General features: G+C 38.6%; 1 protein-coding gene across 1 annotated transcript; it reads right to left on the bottom strand.

The window, feature by feature from the left end:
- Positions 1 to 1,499: 1,499 nt before the first annotated feature.
- Positions 1,500 to 13,163, bottom strand: HS3ST1 (heparan sulfate-glucosamine 3-sulfotransferase 1). The gene is made up of 2 exons (XM_006128174.5): positions 11,900 to 13,163; positions 1,500 to 2,832 (listed from the first exon to the last, which is right to left on the bottom strand). Exon 2 carries the CDS (start codon positions 2,702 to 2,704, stop codon positions 1,757 to 1,759), a length of 948 nt encoding a protein of 315 aa, XP_006128236.1. The 5' UTR covers positions 2,705 to 2,832; positions 11,900 to 13,163; the 3' UTR covers positions 1,500 to 1,756.
- Positions 13,164 to 13,648: the final 485 nt, after the last annotated feature.

A 13,648-nucleotide genomic window follows, 5' to 3' on the forward strand; every position in this document is an offset into this window, starting at 1 on the left:
ACACAAGCAACCATGCCTGTCTAACACAGCCTGGTTCTGAACTATCATCCATCTCACCAGCAAAGGTACCCAAATGTAAATCATATAAACTCTTATCTGTCCAGAATTTGATGAAAATTCAGTTTTACTGTGTCGTACATTTAATCTGCATATTGTAGACCATGGGCCAGATCCCTCCATTACAACTGAAGAGCTTACATCTTAAGTACAATTTTGATCCTTTTCTATATGCAGTATGTGCTCTGATTTCAACAACTGTTGGCAAATAAACCATGGACATTCCTACTGCAGACAAGAAAAGCAATTACCTGCATTAGATTCTCTGTTTCCATTCGAGGGGGAACCTTACTCCCAATATACAAAAGGCCTTAGAAGTGTAGCCTTGTAAACCATTAATGAAAACTACATGTTACTTCATGGTTCTTAAAGGGAGGACAAAGGAAGAAAGGGAAAAATCTGATCCTCTGATTCACATGTGTAGTAAGAGCAGATCTATATTTAAAATGCCGCAGGTGCAGCTGTGCTTTAGTGAAGATACTTCTGCTGACAGGAGGACTTTTCCTGTCGGTGTTAGGTACTCCACCTCTGTGACTGTGACAGGCTATGTTGACTGGAGAATCTCTCCTGTCAGCTTAGCATTATCTATAGTGAAGGTTTTATGGGTTTAACTGTGTTGCTCAGAGGTATGGATTTTTCCTTGAGTAGACCTAATTTCCTAGTTTAGTGTGGTATAAACAGCTCTCTGGCAGCATAAAGGCGCTTTAATATAGGTGTGAATGTAACTGACGTTCACTTATGAAACTTGTATACAGTTGGAGCAATGTTTAGGAGGTCTTAACATAAATAAGGTCATTCATTTCTAGAGGTTAATCCAACTAATGGCTTGGGAGTGGGTGTTGGTTTTCAGTTATTCTGAATCATAAATAAATGCTATAAAATGTAGGTACCATCATGAGCAACTTCTAAAAATATACCAATATTGCTTATATTCTTCACTTCTGTTTTTCAGTATAAAGCACACATAAGTGCAGATAATATAGTTAGTTTTTAGGTTGACTGTACTTCTGTATCCAACAGTGTTTTTTATGAGCATGTCTCCACAGAATCTTATAAAATCTATCATGAAATTGGCATTTTACTGCCAAAGACTTTCATGGGTTCCGGTTATGAAATTAAATGTGAAGGTAAGTACGGTAATCAGTGTGTATTTTTACAGAGTATTCCATTGTTTCTGACATGTCCTGTCCTAATAAGTACATGAGATTCCACTTTAATAAGCATTAATTGTATAAAGGAGGTCAGAAAACTTTTCTGACTACAGTGACATTTTAAAATTAAAACTGCTAGTAAAAAAACAACAAAAAGAGAAGGTGAAGTTCATGTGGTTCACAATAAAGAGAGAAAGTCCAGATACTATACTTCATATATTCATATAATTCTGAGGGATTTTTTTGAAATTAATTTCTTATATATTAAACAGATAATCTCAAGAAAACATCTTCTGCAATGAAATATTTTAGTTTTTTGTATAGAGACATAATACACAATGTAACAACCATGAAAAACAATACAAAATGTCTTCAAAGTTAACAAGTAGAAAAATATAAGTAGTTTATATGGCAATTGTGAATCTAATACTGTACAGAAATATTTATGGATTTTACAAATAAATTATAGCTTAAATGCCCTTCTTTATATAATTTCTAAGCGTACACTGAAACTTAGGCTCTGAAGCTTATCTATAACTTACCACAAATTAGTGCCAGTCAAATGTTCTGCCAACAAGCTCAAAGAATTTCCTATTAGGTTCATGAAAATAGTCATGCAGTTTATCAAGTAAACGAGAATCTACATGAGGGTGTGCTCTTCCTTTTGACTCATGTAAACAACGTTCCCTACCACTATCCCGTAGGCAATAGAAGCCTTTCGTTTTATTGAAGTAAAAGTTTGAAGCATTTATTTGAGGTGACAACCTCAGAAACCTCTCTACCTTCTCTATTTCTGGGAAAGGATCTTTGATTAATTTATCCCCATCTACAATGTGAATGCGACCAAGAGGAAAATACTTCAACCAGTTTTGCATGTGAAAGTAATATAAGCTTCTGTTTATTGCCTTGTAGTCCACATTGAGCTCATCATCTTTAATCAGTAATTCTTCAATGGATGGATACGGCTTGTGCTTTTGCACATGATTATAGAACACTTGGGTGTAATCAGATAGTACTCTCTCACTTGGGTCTCTTAAAATAAGGAGTAGTTTCATTGACTGGTTCATGTTATAAACTCTTTCAGGCACTTTGGGTGATGTGAAATAGGCTGGGGTTTTTTCCACTGTGATCTGATAGGAATAAGAGAATGGCATTTGATTAATATACCATTGCAATCCGTTTCCATAATGATCCTCCCAATCAAAGAAATGAACTTCACTTTCTGCTGCTGCAATATCTGGATGGAGACTCAACATCTCTAATAAGGCTCTTGTTCCACCCTTTCTTACTCCAATAATGATAGTTTGTGGTAGCTGCTGACAAGATCCATTAGAATGAATGTTTCCTTTGAAGTAATTTTTGAGAGATATTTTCTTTAAAAGCTCTTTCTGAACAGTTTGAGTAGTAGCTTCAGCCTTAGAAATTACAGCTGGTCGGGAAGGCACTAGATGAGGTTGAACAATAAGCAGCACAGTTCCTAGTAGAAAAGCTGCCATGGCAGAAGTTCTTAATCTGGTTTCACTTAACCAGGTAATGGAGCAAGGAGTGATTTCCACATAGAACAGTCTTGAAAAGTTGTGTTCCTTTTGCTAACTAAGCACGTATTTCTCAGGCAGAGCAACCACTAGAGGGGGAAAAGAAGAGAAAAACGTGTTACTATATACTCAAATATATCACTGCTTAAAGCTACATTGTTATGTTAAAAATCATCTTGGTTTCTGCAACGGATCAAACTTTCTAGTTTTCCCAAGGGTATACTCCAACATCATAGGATATTATTAGCTTTCAAACACAAGTAAATATAATAACTGCATGAGAAAGCATCTTCCTGACACTTGGAGAGAGCAATATTAAAGTTTTCTCTTGACTCTGATATTTAAGATGCCCTTAGAGTATGATAATTTCTCATTTATGTACATGAGTTCAATGGGATTGCAATGGATAACATGGAAATTTGATATTCTTAACTATAACAATGAGAGTCATAGTTGTCTTGGAACCCAGCCCTAGAAAGTAAAAAGGTACGTCTGGGTCAGCACACCCCTGCTCCAAAGATGGGAATTCTGGGAATTGTAGTCTATTGAGTGGTCAGGTGACAACAACCTGGCAGCTAAGCCTATTGGGAGAAGTCAGGCTATTAAAAAAAAGCTGCCTGTAATAGAAGGAGCATGTGGGTGGGGAGGACTATAGTGTCTTCTTATGGCAAAGCCTGGAGAAAGGGTTAGGGATAAGACCTGGATGGGAAATGACTTGGGGAAAAGTGAAGATATGTTGACATCCAATGCACATAAGCTCCCTGGGCTGGAGGCTGGAATAGAACAGGCTCCCTTATGGTGCTGTCCACAGAAGGTGGCAAACCACTGCAGTGATGGGAAAGAGGAAGATGTGCCCTGAGTTTAAAGACTAGGACTTATGTCTGGATTGTTGTTTGAAGTTTTTCTAGGCCCTAGAATGTGGGGGATTTGATTTTCCCTGATAGCCAGATCATGAATACTCTAACTCATCTGACCAGGCAGAGAAGAAACTGAGGAACACCTGGGAAACAGAATCAGGGCTGCAATCTGACCCTGCAATGAGGTAAGAGGATTATCACCAATGTACTATTGATCATAGTGCACTACCCTTATGAGTCTTGTCACTTATCTTGTGATTGAACTTGTTACATTCATGCTGAATGTCTCTTCAGAATGTGGAGCAAGTATTGCTCAAATGCTGGCATAGGAGCACACCTCTCAGATATTATCAGGTACGCCGACGGGGGGTGGGGGGAAGTGGATAGTTGCCCCATGACCAGCAATTTAAAAGGGCCCAGAGATCTGGGTTGCCATTACCGCAGCAGCAGCAGAGGCTGGAGCCAAGAGCCCTTTAAATTACTTGTTTTGTCATGTCAGATTTGGTGTGTAAAATGCCAGCTATTTAAGTTAACCATCTTTTGAGCTGGCCATAAGTGGTGTCTCTACAAGGATAGTCTGCTGAAATTTCCACCATGCATTAGGGATGTAATAGTAGAGTTGATTAGAATTAACCTATAAGCTTTTGCTTAAGATTACACACATTTCCCTCACCCCCCTCTCCCTGCCAGTAAATTTTTTAGCAGGCTGGCCAGCAACCTGGCTTAGTTCTGGCTTGCAATGGGTCCAGGACCTACACCTGCTGCGTGTCTGCATTTAAAGTGTATTAAGAGCCGGGTGGGCAGATAGCCCAGTTCTGGCTTGAGTTATGTCCAGGAGCTCAGACCCCGCCTCTAAACAGGAACTGCTGCCACCCCACACTGCTGCCTCTTTCTCAGAAGCAGCAGCATAGGGCAACAGGCAGCTGGTCTACAAGAAGAGCTTCTTTTTAAACTGGCTCCCCTCACAGACCAGCTCCCACCTGGCATCCCACACTGCTGCCTCTGATACGGTGGCTGCTGCCCCTGCCGACTACAGAATAGTTGACTAACCGATAAAATTTCATGAGGTTACTTGACTATTTAATTAACTGATATTTAACATCCTTACCATGCATCTGTGTAGGCAAATATAACCAAGGCTCCAGGCATCTACCCTGACCAGAGTCTGAGACCACAAGGAGAAAGCACTTGATTCCTGTGACTTGCTAGGATAGCATGAAATGCTAACGTTAAGCATGGGACAATCTGGATTGAACAGCTCAAAAAGCAGGAGCCCTGAGCTACATATCACCTGCCAGAAAGATTGGAGTTAGGTACTAGAAATGCTTCAGAGTCTGAAAAGACATTCCAGTGACAACTTCACAATAAGACAGTTCTCTGAAATAAGAACTAAAGATAGTTTCTGGTTAATAAAGGGCCATTCAAGAAGTTTTCTGTGTATTTCAAAGGGCTTGACTATACCCCTTTGGCAGCTAATGGCAGCTCTTCCACTAGGAACTATACTGCTTATTGAACAACCTCTTATAGTACCTTCTACTATAGTGGTTTGCTTTCTTCTGTTGTTGCTAATGGTTAGATGAGCTTTACATTTCTTCTTGGGGGCTTCAACAATGATTACAATTAAGCTATACTCCTAACATGCTGGGGAAGAGGACCCCAGAACTGGTATAGAAATATGGAAACTGGCCTAGAAATATGGAAACTGGCCTTTCTGCAGATCCCTTGGAGTCCATGGGATTTGAAAGCAGAGCTATGACATTACATATGGAGGAGAAGGCACCCACAGACTCTTGTGATGTATTACTCAAAAATATGATATAGGAACACTCTGTGAGCTTTCTTTCCCTCTTTGCCTCATCATAGGTTTTATCCTGCTGCAATGTGTCTTTGTGTCATTAATGTCTTTCTTTTATTCTCCATCCACCCATCCACACAGTTCTTTCCTTAACTCCAACCTTCTTGCAACTCACAAAACTGTATCAATATAAGAGAACTAAGAAATAATACCAACAATATGGCACCCACTAATGGGGGTACACATTGGGATTCCACCACAGATAAAATCATGCTAGATATCCTGAATGAATTATGCTAACTCCACATTTAGTTGCAAAGTGAACAAATGTTGCAGTAACAACCTGCTTAGGTGGATGATTGCTGGTCAGAATATTAAAATAACAGAATATCAAATCTTAATTGAGTTTGAGACAATTAAGGGAAGAGCCACTTATTCCACAGTATTTTTAAGCAGGCAATCTCCATGAATAGTATGTCTGTGTTTTCTAGGAGATCCCTTCCAACAGCAGTTCAGGCTTTTTTTCCTGCTAAAATCCTATTTTTATAGTAACTTATGTTAACATTAAAGCATCCGATGAAGCAATCCCTTACTCGGGTATAGGTGCACTGAAGTAAATTAGGTTACAACCAAGGGTTCTGTCAATGCCAAGCTACGTTTACACAGCATCTCTCTTGCACAAAAGCCTATGCAAATGAAGCACAGATTAGCATATTGCCGTGCTTCATTTGCGTAATTAATAAGGGGCTGTTTTTGCGCAAGAGGCTTTTGCACAAAAAGGAGTGGTGTAGACTGAAAAAAAGAGGAAGAACGGCTCTTGCACAAGAGGGGTTTTTTACGCAAAAAGGAGATGTCTACACAGCTCCTTTTTGCACAAAAGCCTCTTGCACAAAAAATGCCCCCTAATTAATTATGCAAATGAAGCATGGCAATATGCTAATCCACACTTCATTTGCATAGGCTTTTGCGCAAGAAGGAAGCAGTACAGACATAGCCCTGGTGTGCACTAATTATTTAAGCTATCTATTATTTAGCTACCTTAAAACTTCAATTAAACATATTGTCTGTCTATTGTTTTATGAATTATGCCTACCAGTCTCATATAAACAGTTATTAAAAATCCAGAACCATCAATTGGCTGAAAGAATTGTTTCATGCCCAGTATACCATTTTTTTTTATAACCCAAGTGCTTTTACATAGCAACATTAAGTTATAGGAATGGTTTTGGCAGAATGGAGCATACAGTGAAGAGACCCTACATAGTTACATTATTCGACTAATGTAATCTAGTATTAGGTCAGTGCAGAAATGATGTGCGGTGCCGTTCTGGCAAGCTGAACAAGTGACTTCTATGGCTCTCCAATTGCTTGTCTTGTCTCTTTTTTCTTTACATGAAACACTTGTTTTAGATGTGAAACACCTTGTTTAAGATATATTTTATAAATAAAAGATGCAAACACTGGCACATCATGAAGCCTCAGAGGAGTTTTCCTATAATGTCAATACATCTGAGTCCTGCATTGCATTTGTCTAAAAAAGAAAAAAAAGTAGATTTGTCACTATTTTTAGCATTTATCCTCTTTGCACATGCTCAACTAATAGTGTCCTCAGCTGTGCAGTTCAAAATAGATTCCTTTTTGATTACTGAATAATTTGTGTTTCTGTTTTAAAAATGCATACAGTATGTTAAGACATTGTTATGATTTGACAGTTATCTGGGTCACTTATTTTTGCTGTGCTGAGGTAACAACACAATAGGTGGCAGCTCATGCTGTCATATGGTTGTAAATTAAAAAAAAAAAGCTGAAAATGGCTGAGAACTTAAGACTTGGACAGTAACAGACTGTGAATCCCTGCGAAGATTGAACCTGGTGAAATTCTAAAAAAAAAAAAAAAAAGCTCTCAGCTTGTCATTGTTTCCATCATTTCACTCTGGCTCTACAGATATTCTATGCTTCAGTGTCAATCTTGGAATCTTAATATATCTATGATGGACAGTAGCATTTATACATACTATTCCATATAAATTTAACAAAACGTGTTGTATGGGCAAAGTGATATCCATTAAAAAACTGCATATACATGAATGTGTTAGTACTTCAATAATTTGGCCAATACCCACCTAAGGAAGGTGTAAGAGAAGAAAGCTGATTTGCATATTAGGAGTGCAGCAATTTATACAAAAATCATGCTAATGTACACAATATATCTTTGAAATTTGCAAATTTCAGAAATGGTTTGGCAAGAATAAGCTCCTGAAGGTAAGCTTAATAACCACTCTGCCAAATTACTTTCCTGCTTAAAGAGTTTTTTACCATCTCCACAAGTCATTTGCACACATGACTTCACAGAATGACTATGCATTCCAGATGAATACAATACTTATGACACTGTGAGTTAATTTTTTGTATCTGCTACAAGTAAATGAGTGAGTTGGTTGAGAAACACAGTTAATGTTAAATGGTGCTTTGAGGATTATACCTAGACATTTTAAAATTTGAATAGTTTTTTCTTAATCTCTTCTGCAATTTTCGCAGATTAATTAGCAAAATAGTGGTCACATTATTTATTCAGTAAGATTCACTGTGGAACAATCAAATCAGTCTTCACAATTATCATTAACTTTGAAAGAGATTTTAGCTCAGAAATAAATGGACAACTCTTTTTCAATGTAAATTTAACTAGGAAAGAAGTGAGAGCTGTCATAATTGCTGAATTGCATTGAGGGATTTTTTTTAGAGCACATCTGTCTCTATCTATGGTACTTACAAGGTCTCATTACCAGAGTATCTGAGTACCTCACAATCTTTAATATATTTTATCTTCACTCAAGGGGCATTTTAACTAGACCTGATTTGAACTAACTTCATTTTAATGTTGACATTAAATACTGTTTAAGACAATTTTTTTTATCAGTATCAGCCACTTTACTTCTCATGTGGGAAAATGTGAAATTGAAACTATATAGGCTGGGACTTTCAAAGAATCATAAGGCTTTGTCTACATTAACACCTGCTGTCAATCTCACCTACATGGCAGGGGCTGCAGAACTGGCATCGACGTGTGAGTGCTCAGAGATCGATTTATCGCATCCAAATGACATAGTGGAGACAAGCCCTAAAAGAGTTTGGTGTCCAGCAATACTGAAATTCAATTGAAAAGCCTATTGCAGTGAACTGTAAATCTATAGTGGAACTTGAAACAGAAGCCAGTTATCCCGACTCCAAGTTCTATTTAATTCCTTTAATTTAAAAAACCCAAACCAAACAATTTAATATCTGCACTCAGAACCATGGCCCCTTAAACATGAACATCGAAGACCATCTTAACCAACGCACATACACAATTCTAAACAAAATTATAAGCTTTAAATAATTAAATGAATCAAAAAATGCTTCTTCTCAGACCCCACCAATAGAACCTACAAGGGAGAGACTCATGATAGTAGTCTAATAAAGTGACATAATTTGTAGCAGTGCAAAAATTATGAATTCACTGTGGTTCTGTCTACACTAGGCTTTTTCCCATAACATATCCTGCCTTCTGTATCTAAGCCATCAACAGCCTTTCTGTAGATCTGCCTCTGACATTTAAACAAGTTTATCCCAGCAATGCTCCGAACAGATTTAGATGATGCTGTGGCTAAAAGACCAGTAACTGCCAGAACATTGCCTGTGGCAAGTGTTTTTTAGGAAACTTAAATGAAAAAGGACAAGTTCAGACAAGGTATCTGGGCCCTATCCCTCAAGGTGCTCAGTATCTTCAATTCCTCAGCCTGAGATGTTCGCAACACCATTTGAGATCAGACTCTCATTCTGCTCTCTCTCGCACTTGTGCTAGCTAGATCCCAGATAGCCTTCTCTTGTGCGAAAACCCAAAGAAGGGAAAAATAGATATTTGCAAGGATATCTCCATGAAGAGCTCCATTGGAGCCACACAACCAAGTATGTCTGTTGCAAGGATTCTGATGGGAAGGGGGAACAGCAGTATTAACTCCTTCACATATCTTTCATGTGGTCAGAAAGATAAATTCCCACCCTGACTCACCTGCCTCTCCCAGCTTCAACCCTCAAATAAACAAAGCCCCAGTGATGAATGTATGATGCTGCAAAGGCATTTGAGTAACTTATTCTCCCATGCATTCTTCCTTGTAGGGAGAGTTGCACCTGGGAAACCTCTCAGGGCACCCAGCTAAGTGGGCGCCCTAGCACAAGAGTGAATGAATGTAAATGCCAGGTTTGAGTGCTGAGTGCTCAGTAGCTTAGGAGAAACTCCAATCCAAATTCCCTACCTCTAGAAGGAGACTAGCGCTTGAACCCTCCAGGAGAGCCCCAGGTTCTCCCCAGTATCTGGATATTTTCACATAAAATAAGCTGATCATAACTTAGACTTTAGCATACCTTGGATGCCAGACTTCTTGTAATGAACTGTGCTCTTGGACTCTACTGTGGAGCATATCACATGACATACAATATTGCATTGCCATTTAAAAAGGTTTAAAACTATCCATGCTGTACAATCCTTAAATGTACTAGACTGGCTTATTTATACTGCGAATATGTCCAGTGGAACTAATGTGAACTTCACGGTACTAGTTCTCTGGTACATGAGCAGTTTTTAAAAGCCAATTCAAAGTAGCCTTTACAAATAAATTGTGCAAGATAGCACTGGTTTAAAATGTGCTAGACTTGTTTTAGCATTTTTGAGAATTTTAAGATTAGTTATCTGCAGAATGAACGCATCTCTTCTATAAAGAGAATGAATGTCTGACTTTCTATATTCTCCATTTTTGGTTTGCTATATGCTTGGTTCAAAACACTACAACTAGCATTTTGGGACTAGTTATAAAAAAAATCTCCCCAATATATCTGCATGATTCTAGCAGAAACTGTCTTGTTTAAAGTAATGAAATGGGAGCTCTTGAAGTCGAAAGGAGCAAGTATTAAGTTATCTAATAATTGTCTCAAACTATTTTGTTTCTTCAGAGGAAACACTTCTTTCCTGTAATAGTTCCCTCTACAGCAAAACTTTTCCTGTGCTCTCCACAAGAAAAAAATTCATCCCATGCCTTCTCTGTTTGCTGATTCTAAATCCATAAGACTATTTACTCAATTTTTCAAGTAAAAAATTCAATGTAATATAGCTTTTAAGTAACATATTAATAAAACATTCAAACTCTAGTTTTCTGCCTTAACTACCTGGAAGTGTCTGTGTTTGCCATGAATTGTGAGTATATTGAAACAGTATTGTACATTGCTTGAGCTTCTAAGCAATCACAGGGGCATAAACTATTGATTACCTCTCATAATACAAGAAAAATGCCCATCTGTCTCTCAATAGAAGAGGAAAAATCTTGGAGCAAAATAAATTATCTGTTAATCCTCCACCACATTGGGTACTTGCCAAAATCTATGATTTTTTGAAAATGACAGCATATCTAATGGTACTTCTTTTGTCTTAGAACAAAAGAGTCTCTAAGTTCTATAGCTAATGTGATGCAACGGGAAGACTAGTCTAGTTTTCAATATGATTACAATGGAACATGGTTTATCAAGAAAATGACTTTTGTCAAAGTGTTAAGATTTATAAGATTTATTATATTTGTATCTCTTATCTATATCTATATAATTTGATTTCACAATTTCAGATGTTAATGTATGTACATTTGCATGGTAAGGAAACCTGGCTTGCTTGGTATATGGCTGAAATTTTACTATATCTCTGCACTCATACTGCTAAATACAATTTGTATAAATTAATTTGTTCACCGTGAACATCAGTCCATACTTTTGTAAAGAAGGCTTAGCTTCAGTGTGAGCAATATTTTAAGAGAAGTTAAAACAGATTAGTTATATATAACATCCTTTTGTAGATTTCTTCGCATTAAGGCCAGAAGAGATCAGTCTGATCTTTCATGCAAATGAATAAGTCAAACTTTTACAGAGATAAAGAGATAGGAAATACTTCATACAGCTAGAAGGAAAATAGGACATTGGTGATGGAGTAAAATAAGAACATGGAAAATAATATTTTGTGGCTTTTTGGCATTAAATGCTAAGATTAAGTGTACCCTCTTCAAAGTAATCTATCATGCATTTTAACTCAAGATTTTTTTTTAAAGAAGAATTATTTTTCTGCATCATCTAGCCTTCAAAAACACACAAAAGTCTAATTCAGAGCATGTAAGACAACATTATTTTCCCCATAAGTAAAATAGTTGGTTTGCTAATGCAGAAACAAAAAAAGTGAGAAAAAACACAAAGGTTTCACAAATGTGAGAGCTTCTACTGTCTACTTGCTATGGCATCAAAAACTACTCCAAGACAGTTATAAGTCTGAAAGACACCTCTGTACCAAACTTCCACCCTCATTTTGAAGTTTGGAATAAACTTTAAATAAAACTATCCTTCTCTGAATTCCCTCCCATCTTGTAGATTTTCACCCTGATTTATAATTATAATTTATAATTCTAACTACTAGTCTATTATATAGAAAAATCCAACCTTTTTCCATTCATCTCCCACGCTGACTTCTACTCCTTCATGCCTGGCCTTGTGGTAACAAACTGCTTCACTTCAAGACCAGAGGAGAATGCTCACTGGTGAGGTCATCAATCTGCTATACTTGGTTAAACCAATCAGTACACTAAACACTAGCTGCTAGAAGGAAAAATCCTGCATTGGCTCTTGAAAGAGGACAAAATGAACCAGCGGGTATCTCCCATCTCAGTCTCTGGAAGATGGGTAAGAGCACAATGAGGTCCTCCCCCCCAGATAACTGGGTTAACTAAAAGGAAATTACTCCTAATTTACATGTGTGTAACAGCACAGTTTGCTACTGACCTACACCGAAAGAAAAAAATAATTCCACAAATACAGGCATATTAAAAAGGATTAATGTCAAAAGAACAGATACAACAGTGTTCTACATATAAGGGTTGGGAAACTGAATCTGAAGTCAGAAGTACTAACTGCATTTAACTAAAGGAGTAATTTCAAGAGAAATAGAACACATACTTGTTTTAAAAGTGCAAGAAAAGCAGGCACAAAAAGTAGATCTCGTTTCACTAAGCTTAGGACCACCTAACATTGGTAAAAGCACCAGCACTCGTTAGGGATATGCACTGCATTAAACATTACCCCCAAATGGCACATTTCCTTTCCTTTAAGCTATGCTGTGAAATAACTGGGGAGCGTACACTGCAAGCGATCTCACTGGATTTGTGCGATGAACTGAGCAATTTCTGCTGTCCTATGTAGCAATAATGAGGAGCACAGCTGGATTCCTGCTGGCCACTGCAGCTATCTCAACGCTTCAAAGCTTGGTATATACAAAGTCTGAGAGGATTAAATTCATAGGCTTTCATAGTTCTCCCTCTCTCTGTATCTCTTAAAAAGGAAGAGGCACAAGGTTTGGATAAAGATAACCTCAAACTACTCCTCTGCAAGGAGCGCAAGAAGAAAATGAGTTTTATACGCCCTCCCCTCCCGGCCAAAAAAAGCAGAGATCACTTGGTTATCATTCTCAGCTAAGTGCCTCCCACTGTTTCCAATGGATGGCAGAAATGGATCTGCTAAGTTGAATCTGTTGCGGGGGTGAGGGCAGATTTCTTGTCTAGGTGAGTGGTAAGGGGTGTCTGCACAGTGCATGAGTACCTTTACAGAAGGCTTAGAATAGCATCTATCTGAATGATTGCTGTATGTCTCTAAGATCTTTTTAGCCCCTCAATTATGAAGCCGCACCCATGCACCTTATTAATTCTGCCCCGTATATGCAAGAAAGCAACAGCTCACCCCGGTCGCAAAAAGCCAAAGTGAGGTTGAATAATAATGAGCTCCCGTTTCATTCTCCCCAAACGCTCATCCAGTGGGTCCATTTCGGCCCTATGCCGCTCAGCAGGCGAGCCGATGCCAGGGCACAGGAAAGTTATTCGGTTGCTCACTGCACCTGGTGACTCTCTGCTTTCCCCACCCGTGTAGCTCCTCGGCGCCCGAGCCCGGCTTTCTGCATCCCGCTGTGACTCGCCACCAGGGTGTATCAGGCAAACACCTGCTGCCTTCCCACAGTCATCTGCCAAACCCTAGCGTGACTTGCAAGCCCCAGTGGGCCAGGGGCCGCCTCCTCTCTCCCTGTTCCCCGCTGAGATGCGAGCGGCTCGGAAAGGAGACAGGGCAGCCTGACAGGTAGCTGAGGGAGCCGCACGGCCGGAGCAGATCCCGGCAAAACCCAGCTGCCGCTTCCGTGATCGCTCC

The sequence above is a fragment of the Pelodiscus sinensis genome, chromosome 4, assembly GCF_052426305.1.
Source record: "Pelodiscus sinensis isolate ZL-2025 chromosome 4, ASM5242630v1, whole genome shotgun sequence".
NCBI lineage: Eukaryota > Metazoa > Chordata > Testudines > Trionychidae > Pelodiscus > Pelodiscus sinensis.